Source organism: Idiotropiscis lumnitzeri, chromosome 7 (assembly GCF_059441095.1).
Source record: "Idiotropiscis lumnitzeri isolate Australia: NSW breed Sydney's pygmy pipehorse chromosome 7, RoL_Ilum_1.0, whole genome shotgun sequence".
Taxonomy (NCBI): Eukaryota; Metazoa; Chordata; class Actinopteri; order Syngnathiformes; family Syngnathidae; genus Idiotropiscis; species Idiotropiscis lumnitzeri.
In genome coordinates, this window is record NC_142397.1 from 12,423,670 (window position 1) to 12,441,100 (window position 17,431).

The window sequence follows — 17,431 nt, forward strand, 5'->3', positions numbered from 1 at the left end:
CCACCATTATTTTCTCCCACAGCTCACTAATATGCCCCTCTCCCCTCCTCTCATCAGTGTAATGTCCTCTCTTGCTCCGCCTTGCAAGTGTTCCAAGGTCACCCCGACACGGAGCAGGTGTGTGTGCACATATGCCACTGCCACAAGCTATTACAGTGCACATGCAAAGACTCGATAGTCATTTGCCACCAGGCATGTTTTGTGTATGTTCCTCAATGGTGTGTGCGTGCGTGGTCATATTTGAATCGTGAAGTATGAACCTTGCGGTAAATAAATGAAAGACAAAATGAGAAAGAGTGGCATGTCAATGGCAATGACACTGCATTAATAGTAAGAATAATTTGATGGACACTCGCCTGTGCAGATTCAGATTCATCCAGAACAATAGTCTTTTTGGGATCAATATTTCGATGGCTTCTTGACCCAAATTCTGCATATATGCCTTCATGTTGTCAAAAAGATCAATTGACTATTCACTTAAAAAATTAAGGAAAATGTCAGTTGATAGTTTCGTGGTGAACGTTGATGACTTGTATGCAGGTTTGACCTCTACTCAATCACACTTTCAATGTAGCAATGTGACCATCTGATGAAAGGTGTTGGGGCAAAATCATGTTACATTCGATCACTCATGGTAAAGTATTAATACACTCTAATGTAATCAGAGATATCAGCCTTTTGTGGAAATTGTTAAGAGAGTAAATGACTTGTTTATAGCTATATTATTATTGTTATGTAAAACGGTATCGAAGCATGCATTATATACATGATTAATGTAATCTTTCAAATAATTTTTAAAAAAATTATTCCATGACATTCAAATTCTTGAAAGGTATTAATAATCTTTAAATTTACCCTATCTGGCACATTTCCAAGATTCTTAAAGTATTTAAAATAAGCACACAAAACTTACAGCGGATCTATGCTGAGAACAGTAAAAGACATGTAAGGATGTGGACGGCTGCTAGGACATACAGAACAAAAATACACCAGCCATTCGGGGAAATTCACTTATATTACTGAAATTCCCCAAGGCCACCCTGACCCTGGGAGCAAGGCTGGCGCGAGGTGTGTCATAAATCTGCCCGGAGGTAGGTTTGATCGGGCGGTGATAATTTTACACATTTAGAAAAGGACAGTTTGAGCCGATGTGGACGTGATCAGAGCCAATTTTATTTGCCAGCTCCTCTCATTCCCTTCAATATGTGTACGAACATCTGGCGTGGAGAGATCTCTGTGCCGAAAAGAGAGCAGTGATCCACGCGTGAATGGAGCATTGTCACTGCTTTTTGCCAGAGAGGCAACAGAAAACGTAAGGGGTGCCCTCTTTAAATACAGAATGAGCTGCTGTCAACTAAAATATGTCCATGTCTCTTTGTACCCCCATCTCAATGTGCCGTCTATGAAAATAAGTAAAGCTTTGGCCGTCCTTGCACACAGACACTGTGGCCAGATTGAGATTTTCAAATGCACCCTCCGAGTGTTGTAACAGGATGCCGTAATAATAGTTTATCGTGTTATCTGCACTTCCACGTTATTAAATGTTTTTCGATTTGAGGCGAGCGGAACTCCCTACTCGTCCTTACATCCCATCTCCTACTATGGATGTGTAAGACTTTGGCTCAGTAGTTGATGACGACATTGCAGATCATTAAACCAGGAAGCGATGAATCCCGTGAAGGAGGTCAGTCTGCACATTTAGGGTGTGGACCGCAATCGCTCACTGCCACTGCAGGGTTGTGTCGGTGGTTTAGTTGAGATTTATGGAAGGTCTCTTTGCATTGTGTAATCTTGGTGAAGGACTCATTTGATGGGTTTGAGTAGGTTCCTTTCAGACAAATCATGTGACCTCTGCAGCTAGATTTAAAGCTTCAGGAGATTTACAGATTGATGAATTTGTCTTTGATGATTACTGCCCGACGATGAATAAACACATCATTTATGATGGAGCAGTAATAGCTGGACTGTGATAAGCAATTTCTACGAGATCTGTGAGAGATCATCTGACGTCAAGCGGGATTATTTACTACAAATCCTGCATCTTTATTCATCCACATATCTATGCCAGTGCCGTAAAATAACAAGCAGAACAATTAAATCCTCCTTCACAAGATAGAAGAAGGTAAAACTGTTGCCATTCATACAATATATGATTGGACACTCTAAATTGAGTGTGAGCGCGGATGGTTGTTCGTCTCTGTGTGCCCTGCGATTGGCTGGCAACCAGTTCAGGGTGTACAATTGAAGAATGTCCTCCATGGAGAAGGTTCTTCCACTTTTCCTTTTCAGGGTCTCAGGTGAGAAGTTTAATATGTCAGCGGAACATTTCTGGCAGTGGAAAACTCATGCATTAACATGCTCATCAAATGACCGCGTTCCTGGTTCGATAAATATCAAAATCTATTTCATTTCCTGGTGTTAATGCACAAGGCACTCTATTTGTGAAGCAGTGATCTTAATGCAAGAAGCACTTAGTCATTGAGGTAACATTATGGCATTACAAATTCTCTTATTGCTTGTAAGGAATACTCAAAAACAGTATATACGATACCGGTGATGACGATAAGTAAGATCAGAGTCAAAACAGACTCCAGGGCTGTCTTTATGGTGTCTCAAAAGTTTTGTTTCCATACCGCCATAGTTCGGAGTGCAAGAGGAAGTTCAATTAGCAGTAAGAGCCAGAAATGATGTCCTGTGCAGTTGGGAGTCAACTTAGATCCAGTAGTTAGCTGCTAGTTGCATCCCTAATATTTTGTCTTTGCATTTTACAATGGTCACTTGACTTTTTTTTACCCCAGCGTCCCTTCACTGGGAGTACATTTTAGAGTTCTTTTTAAGATTCTATTATTAGTTTCCAAATATTTAAATTGTTTCACATAACCTTAGGTGTCGGAGTTCCTTCACCCTTAAGCACCAGACACTCTTAGAGGTACCAAGGACTACGAGAACCCTTTTCCGTTGCCGCTCCATCTCTTTGGACTGACATCCCGCTAAACGTTAGGAAAGCCCCCTCGATTCCCATCTTTAAAACTTTTCTTGAAACTAATTTTCATTCTTAGGCTTTTGAGTCTGCATGAGACTTGGTTGTGGTTATACTGTTTTGTTGTGGTTTTATATATATATATATATATATATATGTATATATATATATAATTCAACTTCTAAATCAGCCCCTCCCAAAACACTGCATATTTTATTAAAAATAGCACTGTATCATGTAAAGCCAATAAACGATCAATGAAGGATAGTGTTTCTGCCCACGTGCGTTAACAGTGATATTCACAAAGATCAAGATGTCTGTCTTGCCATTGAACAAGGTCGGATGGTGTCAGTGCAAGATAATGAAGTAAAAGATGCATTGAAGTGGAACAGGCCAAGAAGAAGACATTGAGTGGTGGTCATGACTGAAGCAAAGAACTCATCCTGTCTCCAACTCTCGTAAAGTAAGCCTGAGTCAGCCAAATTGTCCTGAATTGCCATGTCTGTGTGTGTGTATGTAGCATTGGTAATCACCTTCACCTCTCCAACACACACCCCAAGCCTCCCCTCCCCCCTTCTCTCTCTCTCTCTTTCGTCCCCTCTCTCCCTCTGCAGTACCTTCCGCACTCATTTCTCTCTTCGCCGGCCGTGGAGACGTTCGCTTTCTGCTTCTCTGCCTGGATGCTCTGCACCAGCATCCCTTTTTTTTGTGCCTCTTTCTTCTTCTTTCCATCCAGCACTCCTCCCGTCTACGTCTCCCCTCTGTGTGGCTTTCTGGCTGGTGCGCTTTCCTGACAGATCCCGCTGCTGCCAGAGTGTTGAGGCTATCTGACACCACAGCACGTCGCCAAACAGCTTTTGCCTTGCCTTATTTATTTATTTCATTTGCTTGCTGGATCGCCACTGAGTCTGCTGACAGAAGACAGGAAGAGAGAGAGATTGTGGAGGAGTGAGAGGGGAAGACGGGGATACGAACAGGGGGCGGGGGACGTGTTCTCCAGCCTGGACAGAACTCCTTACGTGTTTTTCTTGGGACAGGAGGGGAGTGTGGGAGGTACCGAAAGGAGGACCCAAAGACCTTTAAGCCACATTTTGTTTTTGCCTCAACTCAACTTTGACAGGACAAGGATAACATACAGAATTGGGAAAAACACAAGGAGATCATTTGCGTCATGGCGTCACTGGACAACACCGGTTGGAGTGTGCCAGGTCTGCTACTTGCACTGCTGTTAGGTGAGTTAGACTTCTCTCCATCGACCTGAAGGTGCTGATTTAGTGCATTTGTTGTCATTCCTCTGTGTCAGACTAATTGTATTCCAGGTGGTATAGTAAATCCATACCTCCAAGTCCAAACATTAGGTATTACTCACATCATCCTTCTAAGTGAATCTTCACCTCCCACACCTTCAGGTGCAAACATGCTGACGTCAAATTTGAGGTGCGCTTATCATAGTCCATAGCATTAACCTGTTTTAAGATCATTGGATTAAGTAGAATTATGCTGAGCTGGATTTGTCACATAAATGGACTGATGCCAAAATGATTCCTCCCGTTATACATCACAATTCATGCAATGAGGACTCCAGAGCCGTCGGCTTTCCCCACGGACATGAAGATTTTTGCTTGTAGATATTGAACAGATTTAATTTTTCAGATTGATTGCCCCAACCCATTTTTTGCCCTATTATTGGGACAAACTAACTCTTAACACACCTCGGGCCAAAAGACCATCTTACAGGAAAGTCTTTTGAAATATAATATAGCCTGGAGTTCAGACAGGGGCAAAATGACAAAAACATCCTGATTATCTGTATGGGTACCAGGACTGACCTGTATTGAAAAGACGCTGATGTTAGCCACAGCAGCTATGTTGGTAGTACCATTTATTCAAATAATAATATTTTTTAGGGGAAGAGTGGGTGTATAATCATTTTAAAAAATGAGACGAATAAACTTTTGCAAAGTCGCTAATTTCATGTCGATCCTGCATCCCAGTGGCCTGAGATCACCCACCTCTTTGTCGAATTCCTGAGGATCTCTGATTGGTTGTTTTTTCTTCAGGTGTGGTGGTTTCTTGCAAATCAAATTATAAGCACAAGATAGCTTTTTTTTTTTTATAGATCGTTATTCTGATGTCCTCTAGTCAGTTCGTAATTACAGTTTCAACAAATATAACAAAAGCATTGTTGTTATTTTTAATTGAAATCTCCTCCTTTTAAAAAACATCAGTATGGTCTTACAGCAGAGCCGCAAATACTGATTCAAATAGCCACATCGCAGTACAGTTCACATCTTAAAGAACTTTACGTGTATACCTTATAAATGTGCCCCAAACATATCACATGAGAAGCTTACTGCATCAAAAGACTCAATCTTATTTTAGCCATTCCTGGCCTGAGGCACTAGACATAGTCGAGGTGCGGGGGATCTCTGTGTTGTAGCCCACGGGTTGTCAGGAACACTTGGCTTTAGGGCTAACTCTCGTTTTTCACGAAGCCGTGCGGCGGACACTTTATGTGAGAAGCCAATTTTATTTATCATCTGCGCAACTTGCATACAGCAGCAGCAACACTCCGCCTCACGCTAGTGCTGTCTCTCATCTTCCTTGCTTGGCTCTGAAAGGAGCCGCTCATCACACAACATTTATCTTGTTTTACAACAGTAGCTAGAGCTTGTCTACTTGGGCTGCTCCTTCAGGCAGGTGTGTATATGATGTTTAGGAAATAAGCAGGGAACTACAGTATTAGCTCCGCCTCCAATGGTCCTGCAGTACAAGTAATGGGCCTTTTCACATCCACGTTTGGTGGCATGTGAACTTCATGTCAGCACGTGGGGACAAAAGGCCCCATTTACGGGCCCAGTGCAAGACTAGCGAAAAATTGTCGTAAACGTACACGTGTGTTTATGGGAGTCATCTTATGCCGGCTATATTTGTAACAGTAACTTTCACGCCCCCACAGTGCACCAGTGCAGTTCTTTTCATTGAGTCATTTCACGACGGCTGTCATTTTCGACTCTATGGGCATTCAGTCACTTTGGAAAGAACATTGAATTTCCCTTAACACTTACTGACCATCTTTCTCCTCCTTCCTGGTGACGCCCTCCAACCCATTTCTCACCCTCCCATCTATCTCTCCACTTTATTCTCTTCCTCTGTGACTATTCTTCCCAGCAGCACTCCCTCACCCCACTCTTGGTGTCGTAATTGTGTCCTCGGCCGGTTCTCTGTGGGTTTGCTCGGAAATACATTAACCCTTCAATATGTGGCCTACTTCAATAAAACGAGTCACCTTGACTGTCAGACAAGGGCAAGACATACGAACAGTTGCATTTTGTTGCATTAGCTGAACTGATTTAGATATTGATGTTTTGTTTTGACACTGGAGTTAATATCGCGCAAATATGCATGCATGCGCACTGAATGCAAGGCTATTAAATGATAAGAAATTGAGGAATGAGAGGGACGCTCCAAGATCGTCAGGCTACAATGCATTAGCAGGAAGGATAATTGTCACTAAGTTCACTTTGGACCCTCAAGTGTTGCGTGTACCATGAATGCTTTTTCAAACCAATGATTTTATTATAGAACAGTAAAAGCTCTGTCATCGAACACAATCTTTTGCAAGTAACTAGTTTTTTTTTCTTTTTTTTAAATTTCGGTTTAATTTTTTCCATTACCAAACATTAAACACAGTTTATTCATAAATGTAATCAGTACTCCCCATCAAAATGAACTAAAATTCCTAATTTAGTTCCTACCTGAACTAAAATTAAGCCCCCAAAAACTGCCACAATATTTTGCTATATGTTTTGAATAATAAAAAATATCACAGCATTGCATGGAATCATTGTCAAATATAACAAAAGAGAATCTAAAGAAATAAATCGTTGTATATAGCGTAATTAATGTACATTGGAAAAAGCATTATAGACTCTGGCTTCATTTTTTTTTTCCCCCCCTTTTTTCACAACTGTATATCTGATACTTGCTCATAGATAACAATTTAGCTCGGCACACAAAGAAAATAAAAATCAACCAACCGACTTGTATATAACTCCAAAAACACGTAATTTGGGGCACTTCACTTCTAAGTTATGATTGGAAAATTTAAAATCATGACGCTTCATGAACCAGTTGTATTTTTTGACACCTCTCGATGGCGCTTTCTGTTACACTCACTGTCTTGCCATTTCTTAAACCCCTTTTTGACAACAGTGACATCTAGAGGAGTCAAAAAATAACTGGTTCATGAAACATCTTGAAGCTTCATGTTCCCATCACTACTTCTAAGTCAAGGTGCCACAGAAATTAGATGAAGTCTCGTGAGGTATGTTGAGGTGTCTGGTGATGTCATGCAACTTTGGCGGCATTTTTTTCCCACAAGAATTTGACCAAATTACAAAAATGACAATTTCATGTAACAGCCTCGCTTCTATGGATTTACAAGGATACAACAAATTGTCAATTCCAGTATGTTGTGCAAAACTCTTCCCGTCTTGGAAACTTGAGTGGTTTTTGATACCACAATATCAGTCCAAAAATATTCAGGCAGACCACCTTGTCCTTTTCCTCTGTTGCACTGACATCGGTGCATGATGCATTGTCTGAACGATAAGATGTACAAGCTAAGAGGGACTAGAGCTCAAAGATAAGCAAAAGTTCGGTAAAAGAGACAAGATTCAGAAAGAGAAATGATTAATGTCGACCCTAGTTCATATTGCTATCGAAGACGAGTCAGACAGGAGATAAAAATATCCACTAGTAGAAGTCAAGATGAAAGATTAGGATCAGGAGGCAGAATTAGAACCAAACAACACGTACAAAGACATGAGCTGACACATGGTGTAATAGCAAAGACAGTTGTTTTTACACACTTAAAGACTACATTGATTTAGGAACAACAAAATATTTGAAAGAAGACTGATTTTCCAATTTCAACTGTAGAAAGTGCAGTTTTGCATTTTTATTTTTTTTGGAAGAAAAACAGGAACAAAACATTGGCATTGAAACACCAATTTCGAGGCGTTAAATGAAGTGAATGTGTTAATCCTAGTTTGCGCAAAGAGTAACGTGATCCCGTGATGGTCAGCGTTGAGAGGACAGCGTTTATAAATAGGACTCAAGTGTAGGCAGACGCCAGAATAATAATGTGAGGATTACTGCGGTTGTCATTGAACAAAGACACCACGTTGGCCCCTCGCACATAAACGCAAGAAGAACAATACTAGGTTAACAATTTTTACATCAACTCACTAAATATAACTTGCAATCATTTTGTACATTCCCCTGGTCATCCTTCTTCCAGACAAATGAAGTGTCATTTGTGTCAGACACATCTTTGGACACACCTCTTAATAGAAAAATCAACCAATCGGGTGTTTGATTAATTAATTATTATCAATTATTTATCCTTTTTTTTTTTTTTTTTTTTAATTCTGTGCTGCCTATCAGGCGGAAAAAGAAGCATGCTTGTGCTCCAGTGCTCACAAAATAAATTATATAAAGGCACGCTTGGATGAATTAAGTGAGGTGGAAGAACCTGACTCAATTGCTGACCTCAACCTTTGAAGCCGAAATCCGTGACCCCCACACAAATGCGTTTTCTTCCTTTTCTATTTGTTCTGAAGTTGTACTGGACACGTGCCCACACCTTCATCCATATACTAGTTGAGTCTTAAGACATTATGGTATTGTATTTGGCCTCATGTTAATCAACAAAATCTCCCGGAAGCAATTATCTACTTCATAAATTGGTATTCTAGACAGCATTGTAAAATATGGCGAAATATAATGTTTTAATTCAGGTTATGTTGATAGTGAGATTGTGGAAGTATAACAATAGCAAACAAATATTTACAACATTTTTTAAAACAGAAATGCTAGATTCCTTTTTTTTTTTTTTTTTTGCACTGATTCCAAATCTGCTTGATTTTCTCAGCACATCCGGTTTTAATCATAATAATAATGTACATAATAGCATGTACTGTAGTAATGATTAGGAATATGTACGAATGAAGGGTTAGGTTTAGCAAACAGTGGGTTTCTTTCCTGTGACATCATAGCTGTACTGTCACATGATGAGCGGGATTGGATTTTGAAGCAGACAGGAGACGAAAGTGGTGACGTAAAAGTCAAAAATTCCAATTCCAAGTAAAAACAAACAGGGCTGGATTCAGAAGACATGAAAGAAAGCTGACATTCTCATTCGCAGAAAGCTTGACGTACTGACAATGTGACACTGAGTAACTCGATCTTAAATACTTTAAATGATGAAGCCTTATATGACATAAAAGACCAGAGCAGAAAAGGACCATAGCAACTGATAGATTAAAATACGTCACAATGTTCTGTCATTTGTGGCCATATTAATTTAAAACCCCTATGGCACACCGCCCAAAAAATGGCAATAAAAATATGTACAATTCAAAAATTGTATGCTGAAACAATGTTGATCTTGTTTTACTCACAACAGGTGGAAACACAGGATTTTGGCACTTTCAGCCATATAGTGGAAGATCATTTAATCGTTCCGCCTTGCCATTATATGTCGCTAGCATTGATATATTAGAAAAAAACGTCAGTGAAATTTGATTTCCCGCAGCACATTTGATGATCTCTCACAGAGCACTCCATCTGTTTCATGCGTCCTACTCCCACAGTCTTTGATTCAGATGTGCTGCACGTTCATGGACTGGAGGTGACAACGGGAAAAGTGCCATCAATCGAAGCAATGAACGGCTCCACTGTGCTGTTACCGTGCAAGTACTCCTCCTGCATTGGCATTTACAAGCTCTACTTCAGCTGGCATTATAACAACAACGGCACTATGGACAAGGTACGGACGTCGCAAGCGTCACCATATTGGAAAAACCTTTCATGGTGAGCTTTGCGCAGCGTAACCGAGTCATGTTTTCTTGCAGTTATGCGATGGGGTGGTTCCTAACGACGGAGTGGAGCCTAGGGTGAAAGTAGAACACCCGCGAGTAGAGTTTGTAGGCTCTTCCAAGAACCACAATATTTCTATCCTGCTGTGGAATATCACCTTTGAAGATGAGGGAGAGTACACCTGTTTTGCCAAAAACCCCAAAGAAAAGGACCGCAACCACAGCACTATCTTCACTCTCTATGTGGTGGATGAATGTAAGCAGCATATTTTTTTTTTTGGTTTATTTATTTATTTATTTATTTACTACCTCTCTCACTCACTGTCTCTTTGCCCACAGTGAGGAAGGTTGACAATACTTTAACCGTCATCATTGTCTCTGTGTTGGGGGGAGTCATTGGCTTAGTGATCATCGTTATGGTGATAAAGGCCTTGGTGGTCCAATTCCTGCTGAAGGATGATGAGAAGAAGTAAGTTGTCGAGAGATGATGAATGGAACTTATCAGAGCATGCGTGGCTTATAATACAATACAACACCTGCCAATGAGGAAAAACACACATGATATCAGCGCTTGCACAAAATCCATCCAAGTCAAGTCAACTGATTTTTTTTAATGCAGGCCTAAAAGACAAAATCTAAATTATTTTAAAATTTCTACGAATCAAAATTACAACTCCGCCGATAATCCGAGCAAGAAAAAAAAAAAAAGGAAGAAGCCTTGAGAGCGGATCACAGATGGAGAGATGCCCCTTCCGGGATGACTGGGCAGCAATGGATGCCGAGTGGGCAGCATTGATCACTTGATAAAACTGAGCAGGGAGGGGAGTGGAGAAGCGGCAATAAAACAGGCCAAATTCGATATGTTTCATCGGGCTAGTTTCATTTCAAACTGTCTGAAACTCCAAACAATATCAAAGTAAAAAATTCCAGTGTTCTTTGGTTTTATGGTCGATTCATTGCTAAATACAATACTGTTTAAGAAATTGTGTTTGGCAGTTAAATTGGAAGAATTATTCAAAACAAATTCCTCTTCATTCTATACCATCTGTGAAAATGTTGAATGATTGAATCGCTCAGCTGTCAGAGATGGCAGCTGTACATCTATTTTGTTTCGAAAAGCTTATATCTCAAGTATCCATGTTGTTCCTGCTGCTTCTGTATGCTAATCTTTGGTTTCTCCCTCACTTTGCAGTAAAGAGTGCCTGGTTAACGCCTCAGGGAATGACAATACTGAAAATGGACCGACAGGAGCCAAAGCTGAAAACAAAGGAACGCCAAAGGCTTGAGCAAAAACGCAGCTGATGTTTGTATATATGTTACAACAACACCATGCAAATGTACAGTTAACTCATTGCTTGGAAAAAAAAAAAAAAAAAAGTCTGCAGAAGGCTGCGTCACGCTTGCCTAGATGGCAGCTCATTTGTTGCGGTGTTCACCATCTGTATCATCAAACTCTGCAGCCTTAAAATTTAGTTCCCTACGCTATATGTATTGAACTCGATTAATATATATTCTTTTCGGTGATTAGTTTTGAATTAATATGAAACGGAGCATTAATCAAACAGAAGAAAGATGCTCACTTTGGAAGAATTGAAGAGTGCAAAATAGCTGCAATGCCTCTCCCAAATCTGCGTTTAAATTTGAATCATAATCAATGCAAGTGTGCCTCACAGTCAAAGGTTCTTGGTTTGATTCGTGCCTCAGGCCTTTCAGAGAGGAGTTTGCATGATGTCCACGTTTTTATTTGCATGCACGTCCAGTTAGTTGAATAATCACAATTGGGTTGAATTGTTTTCTGGTTTATGTGTCCTGTGACTCACAGGCGACCAGGCCATTGTGTACGCCATCTCTCGCCCAAAGACTACAACTCACATACGCGACAGAAAATGAATGAATGGACCGATGCATGGATTAAGTATTTGCATTTTTTAAGGACTCAAAGTTTCTTGTCTCTTGTTATTTCTCAAAATTTACAAGCTTCCGGTGTATATTTATCCCACAATTATTTTTTTTAAACCTCCTAAAATTCTGACATTTGTATTAGAATGTCCAAGTCCAGATTCAATTCCAGTCATTAAATCTGCAAATCAGGGATAATACTTGGATCAGAAGGTCAGGTGCGCACGCACGCATGCATTCGCACACAAAATGGGAGTTTTACTGATAATGAGCATCCAGTCAGTTATTCAGTAGCACGTTGGCTCTATTATGAACTTATTAACATACCAAAAGTGTGCATCGCTTACTGTAATTCAAAACGACATAATAATAATGCGTTGGTTCTGAGTGGTAGAAATGAAGAATTTGCCACGTATGCTTGTTTAAAGTAACGCAGGGCTCCTCACGCAAGCTACTCCGCACACGTGTTTGGTTTGCCTCAGTGAAAAGAGGTGGAAGGGATCGGGCGGGTGTGAAGCAAATCATTTTTTGGGCTTGGCATGGACTGTATATTTGTTGATAGAATCTGTTTTTACTAGATAACGTATGGTTTTAAAACTTAGCTATTTTTTAATCTTTTAAGGACAGAGTGAACTTCTCATGTTTGTGGCGCTTGCATATATTTTAGGGGTGTTTCAGCACCTTTCACACCTATGCTGCAGTTGCATTTTAAGAGACTGCTTCCTGAGGCCAACGAATAATCCAGTTCTTCTAAGTTAATTTATTAGTTTGTCTGTTTTAGCTTTAGGTTATAAAACATAGTTGCCTGCTCCGCTTCTCGAACCCTCATCCAAGACAATCCCGAGACTGCCCTGCTCGCTAAAGAGAATGGAATGAAGTATGCTGCTTCTGAATTGTCTGTCGATTTATTCACGTTTGTATTTTAGCATGCATGCACTTTAGAAAGCTCCATAGATGTAAATGTTGTCTAAACAGCACAGGAGGAACATTTGCCTAAATTCAGGTTGCAAATAACACTTCATAAATTGTAAACCATGGCTGGCAATGCCTGATAAGCAAGTTAGGGGGGACAAAAAGCGATTATATGAGAGAAAGAATATCGATGTGAAAAAAATACAATACCTGCATTAAGTGACACTTAATTATAAGTTTCACAAACAGTAAAACTTCCAGCGCAAGCAGTTGCCACACACCTGAGAATTGGGGGACAGAAAGTAGACTGCGCTTGGCATAAAAATGGGCACGTCTCTATTTTTCTCCCAGGGACAGTCTACAGGGCGTTCTTGTAGACTGATGACGTCTTCTTTTACACTCCCCAGTGCACCCCCCAATTTGATTAGAAAAATTTGAGACCACCTGAAATCAGATCTAAAGGGTTGCGCAAGTGGTGTAATGTAATTTTAGTGGCTTTGATGGAGGGGCAGGCAGATGCATCCCTCCATGTAAGTGTATGGATATTTGATATCATTAGATGATTTCAGCGTGGGACAATCCCTCAGAATCGTTGTAGAAATTAATTCATGCAACAAATTATAATTATTCTCATTGTAGAAATATTGTAATAGCACAGATGGAACAAATATTGGGTGAGTGGCTGACTTCAACATCCGCAAGGGGAGATCTTGCAGTTCACCTGCATCAATGCACTTTGCGTGAGCCCATGTCATGCAAGATTATTTATTTTATAATGCGAATGAGGGGCTCCGCTACGATTGGCCAGGAATTGGTTATGCTCCATCACAAAATAGGTCACAAGGGCGCAAACGCCCCTGTACGCTTATTTCTACCTGTTCAAATTCTAGGAAAAAAAACAAGGACGAAAACCCAATCCAATCCAATTTATATGGCACTTTACACTCAACATGCGCTCGGCACGAAAATAGGGCCCTGAGTGCGAACCAACCCGTATAGTAAATAGTAAATTATCCTTTGATGATGTGGCAAGTCTTAGACAGCTGATAAAGTGACTTATCAAAATTTATTGTCGTCTTTTTTTTTTTCACAAAATGAACAACTTTATTCACAATACATTGTATCTTTTTCAGAGAAATATTCTTTATTTATTGTAATTTTACAATTTTATCGTTCAAAATGCCAACTAAATTCCATAAAACATTAGGACTTTCTGGTAATGTTACAGTTAAATTAAAAATATTACTTTTCTCCTCATTTCTTTTCAATTTTTTCCTGGTCAGTCCTGCTTCATAGTACAGTAAAGAAGAATGTCCATAAGATAAAAAGGTTGATATGGATTTAAGAGGTATGATTTGATTTCATTAAAAAACGAAAAAACATTTTAGAATGCCCCATAAATACCAAAATTAATGGAATGGTAAAGATTTAGAGCCATCCTGCTATTAGTCGCTTCACCTTGTGCCGTCTATGCAACTCTATCAGAGGTTATTTGAGAAGTTTGCACACATGACATGCCACACATCCTCACACATAGCTGGGATAAATAGAACAGCTGAGTGCTGCTACTCACATTTGCACTCATGCATGCACCACACACTTTCACACACGCACGCACACACACATATCTAGGTGGCCACATACCAATGAGTGGTGCACAGGCCTTGCACACAAACAATACAGCACTTTACCACTGTTCGGAGTGGCTGCACAAATCAACTTAAATCCATCTTGTTTTATCATTAAACAATTCGAAATCCATCCAAAAAAAAATCTAAATATTAGATTTGGCATATTTCAGTTTTGACTACCCCACGTGTCAACAGCCATGCATTTGTTTTATTGCTCACATTTTTCACTCTGGCCAGCTGGCCGTTTTCGGTTATGTGTTTTCCTTCTTGCTTTCAATGGAAGCAATAATAAAGAAATTGTTATGCAATTATATGTTTAAGGGCATTTTAGAAATGAAAAGGCCTGTCAAAGGCACTGTCAGTTATAGCCACAGTGATAACGTGTCTTAGTGGGCTGATGTATTGAATATATTTATAAACCCCATAAATACTGATAAATATTTTCCCAGGATTTAAGAAGTATAAGACGTTCCGACTCTATTAGCAATGCTAGTGATCTCTCACTTTACTTGAGATAAGTCAGCCCCACAATGAATATGGTTAGTTACAGATCGTGCCATAAATATCTAAAACGCAATCAAATCAACTTAATGAAAACATCGCCTTATTCTAACCATAAACACTTTTTCTCAAGGAATGTATCGAGCAGTGAATGTCAAAATGTAAAATCGTATTATTATTGTCCCACTTTTCATAGATACTATTGGACAAACGCATCAGAGAAGACTTATTCAATTAATTATATCCCCCTGAATGTCAGTTCTTCAGTTTACCGAACATGGGTGGTACCTTGTTTCAAACTTCCAACAAAACAATTCTCACAGGCATAATAGTTTAGTAGTGCAAAAGCGGGACTAACTAACTAATTTTAACAAGCTAATTGTGCACGTGTCAAGAATGTATTTTGAAATACTTTGCCAATATTTTTCTCATAAGAAAGTTCTACCACAAGCAAATAATGTGATAAGAGTACAGACCTCCCAAAAGAGGCAGTATGCGGTGGGGTTAAATATATGTCATATACCTCAAACGTATTGTCTGTCTTGCTGCACACATTTTTGTTGCTGATTTTTGTGTTGTGAACAAAAAAAAAGCCAATTTGGTTGTCTGTGGTGACCTCACATCAAAGTTCTAGCAAGGAATGGGTGCACTGCACATTCTCTGTCGTGCTGCTCATCCCGCAAATGCATGCTCCTTACAAATGGAGCTTCAGTTTTAAGGGAAAGAAACATAAAGACTTTCAAGTTGTATAAAATATATCAGAAAGATGCACTGTTATTACAGAGAGAAGGATAATTGTGATCATTAGAAGGCCAATGTTTACATCTACTAAAAAAATAGTCATATTGAATGATGTCATACAATATGTTGAGACGTGATTAATATTTAATGATGCCATTTGTGAAGGCAAACTCCCTCACCCTTTGTCCATTTACTCATTCTGACCCGTTCTGTCTTTCCGCAAAAAGATGACATGATTCATCATCAGCTAACTGTGTGAAACCATTGCTAATGTACTAAGTATAATATGCTGTATAATACCCATCTAGTCAAGTTGGTGTGAGAGGCCTGTTTTTTCTCAACTCAATTCGTTTGTCAATTAAATGCGTACATAACAGAGAACATATTGTATAAGGCAAAATTGTGTTTTTACATACAGTATACTTGGCTATAATACAAATGTAACAATGCATTGTCCAAGTTGTAGGAATTACTTCAGTGGCTCTTTTTGTCAGATTGTTTATTGTCACATGTCTGTGCCACATATTTTTTTAAAATTTGTACTCAATTTTAAGCTTATTAGGAGAAGGGACCACAAAAGATAGGGATTAAATCACTTCAATTTGACAGCTATAGGCATGCCTTATAGTGCAACTATTATGGCAAAATTATTTAGGAGAAAAAATGGCGAATGACAACTATGTTTCCTTACAGTAAATTGTTTAAACTGCCACAGCAGCTGGAGCTCATACTGCCAATCCAGGAGTCTCATGTCTGCCCAAACATTACATTGACACACGTCAAATGTATTGAAATAACCACTGTAACAACTGCTACTTATTTGTAACACTCTGCATGTCGCCAACTTTATCATTGACCACACTGCCAAGTCTGCTCCCACATTCCATTCAAATACTAAAATCAAATCACTGATCAATGCACTTCAACAGGAATCTTAACTATTAGAATAGAGGATGAAAACAAATGATAACACACAGTATGTCTACTTTACAAAATGTTCTTCATTGTAATCAAGCAGCGATCAGAGACTGCATGTTTAAACATAAACTGTGCAATTGTTACATATTCCAGCCAATTGTTTGTATTTTACTTCCTACCATACGGTCTATTGAATATTCATAGGATATGTCATCACCGACACATGCAACCCCAGATTTTCCTGGATTGTTCCTCTGAATGTCACTCAGTTTGTCTTTCTGCAATCATGCTGCTCATGCTCACCTCATGACTATGCACTTATAACTTGACTTGTTAAGGAAATATGATGTAAATAAAAATATTGCAATTGCCAGAGAACTCTGAAGTGTTTGTTCAACAACGCATTATTACACATCGTTGAGGAATCAATCTTTTTTTTTTTTATATCAGATAAAAAACTTTTTTTTCAAACCTTTTAGTGAGAGGAAGTAAAAATAAACAGATGTGATCATGTGGTTGCGCAAATAACCAATAATAAGTGTTGTGATTAACCACAAATTATCCTTGTACGTAACAGAAACGCGCTGTCTGGTTGGTAGGCAAGGGAGGCAATGTTTCAATGTTGCCCCCTGGTGTTCGTTTTTTCCCCTGCCTGTGAAGAGTAAAATGAAAACATTATATTTCATTCTAATTGTTCTTCGTTGTTTTCGCTTTCAATAATTTCAATTATTTAATCAATAAAATAGCTGAATTTCCACGGTTCCTGTTCAAATGCATGGGAAGAACAGCTGCGAGAGCACGCGAGTCCCTTCATGCTTGAATTAAACACACGCACATCATTTGTAACAGCCAGTGAGCGACCTCACACTGGAGATATTGCCGTTTCGTCATTACATCGCCAAGTATCGAATATAGTTCTCGAATGTGACTCAAAGTGCACAATGGAGTCAGATATTTACGGTGCC

At 39.3% G+C, this 17,431-nt stretch overlaps 1 protein-coding gene across 2 annotated transcripts in view; it reads left to right on the plus strand.

Moving 5' to 3' along the window:
• The first annotated feature begins 3,611 nt into the window (after positions 1–3,611).
• The window catches only part of LOC148333592 (sodium channel regulatory subunit beta-4-like), a 90,554-nt gene continuing 76,734 nt past the window's right edge, over positions 3,612–17,431 (plus strand). Inside the window, exons 1-5 of one of the 2 annotated variants that reach the window (XM_088300128.1) lie at positions 3,612–4,212; positions 9,640–9,815; positions 9,901–10,120; positions 10,204–10,333; positions 11,057–11,167. In XM_088300128.1, the coding sequence (XP_088156254.1) occupies positions 4,152–4,212; positions 9,640–9,815; positions 9,901–10,120; positions 10,204–10,333; positions 11,057–11,150 (681 nt within the window). In that variant the 5' untranslated portion in view covers positions 3,612–4,151 and the 3' untranslated portion in view covers positions 11,151–11,167. Of the gene's footprint in view, positions 4,213–9,639; positions 9,816–9,900; positions 10,121–10,203; positions 10,334–11,056; positions 16,845–17,431 lie in introns of those variants that run through there. The other variant, XM_088300127.1, reaches the window with a different exon arrangement.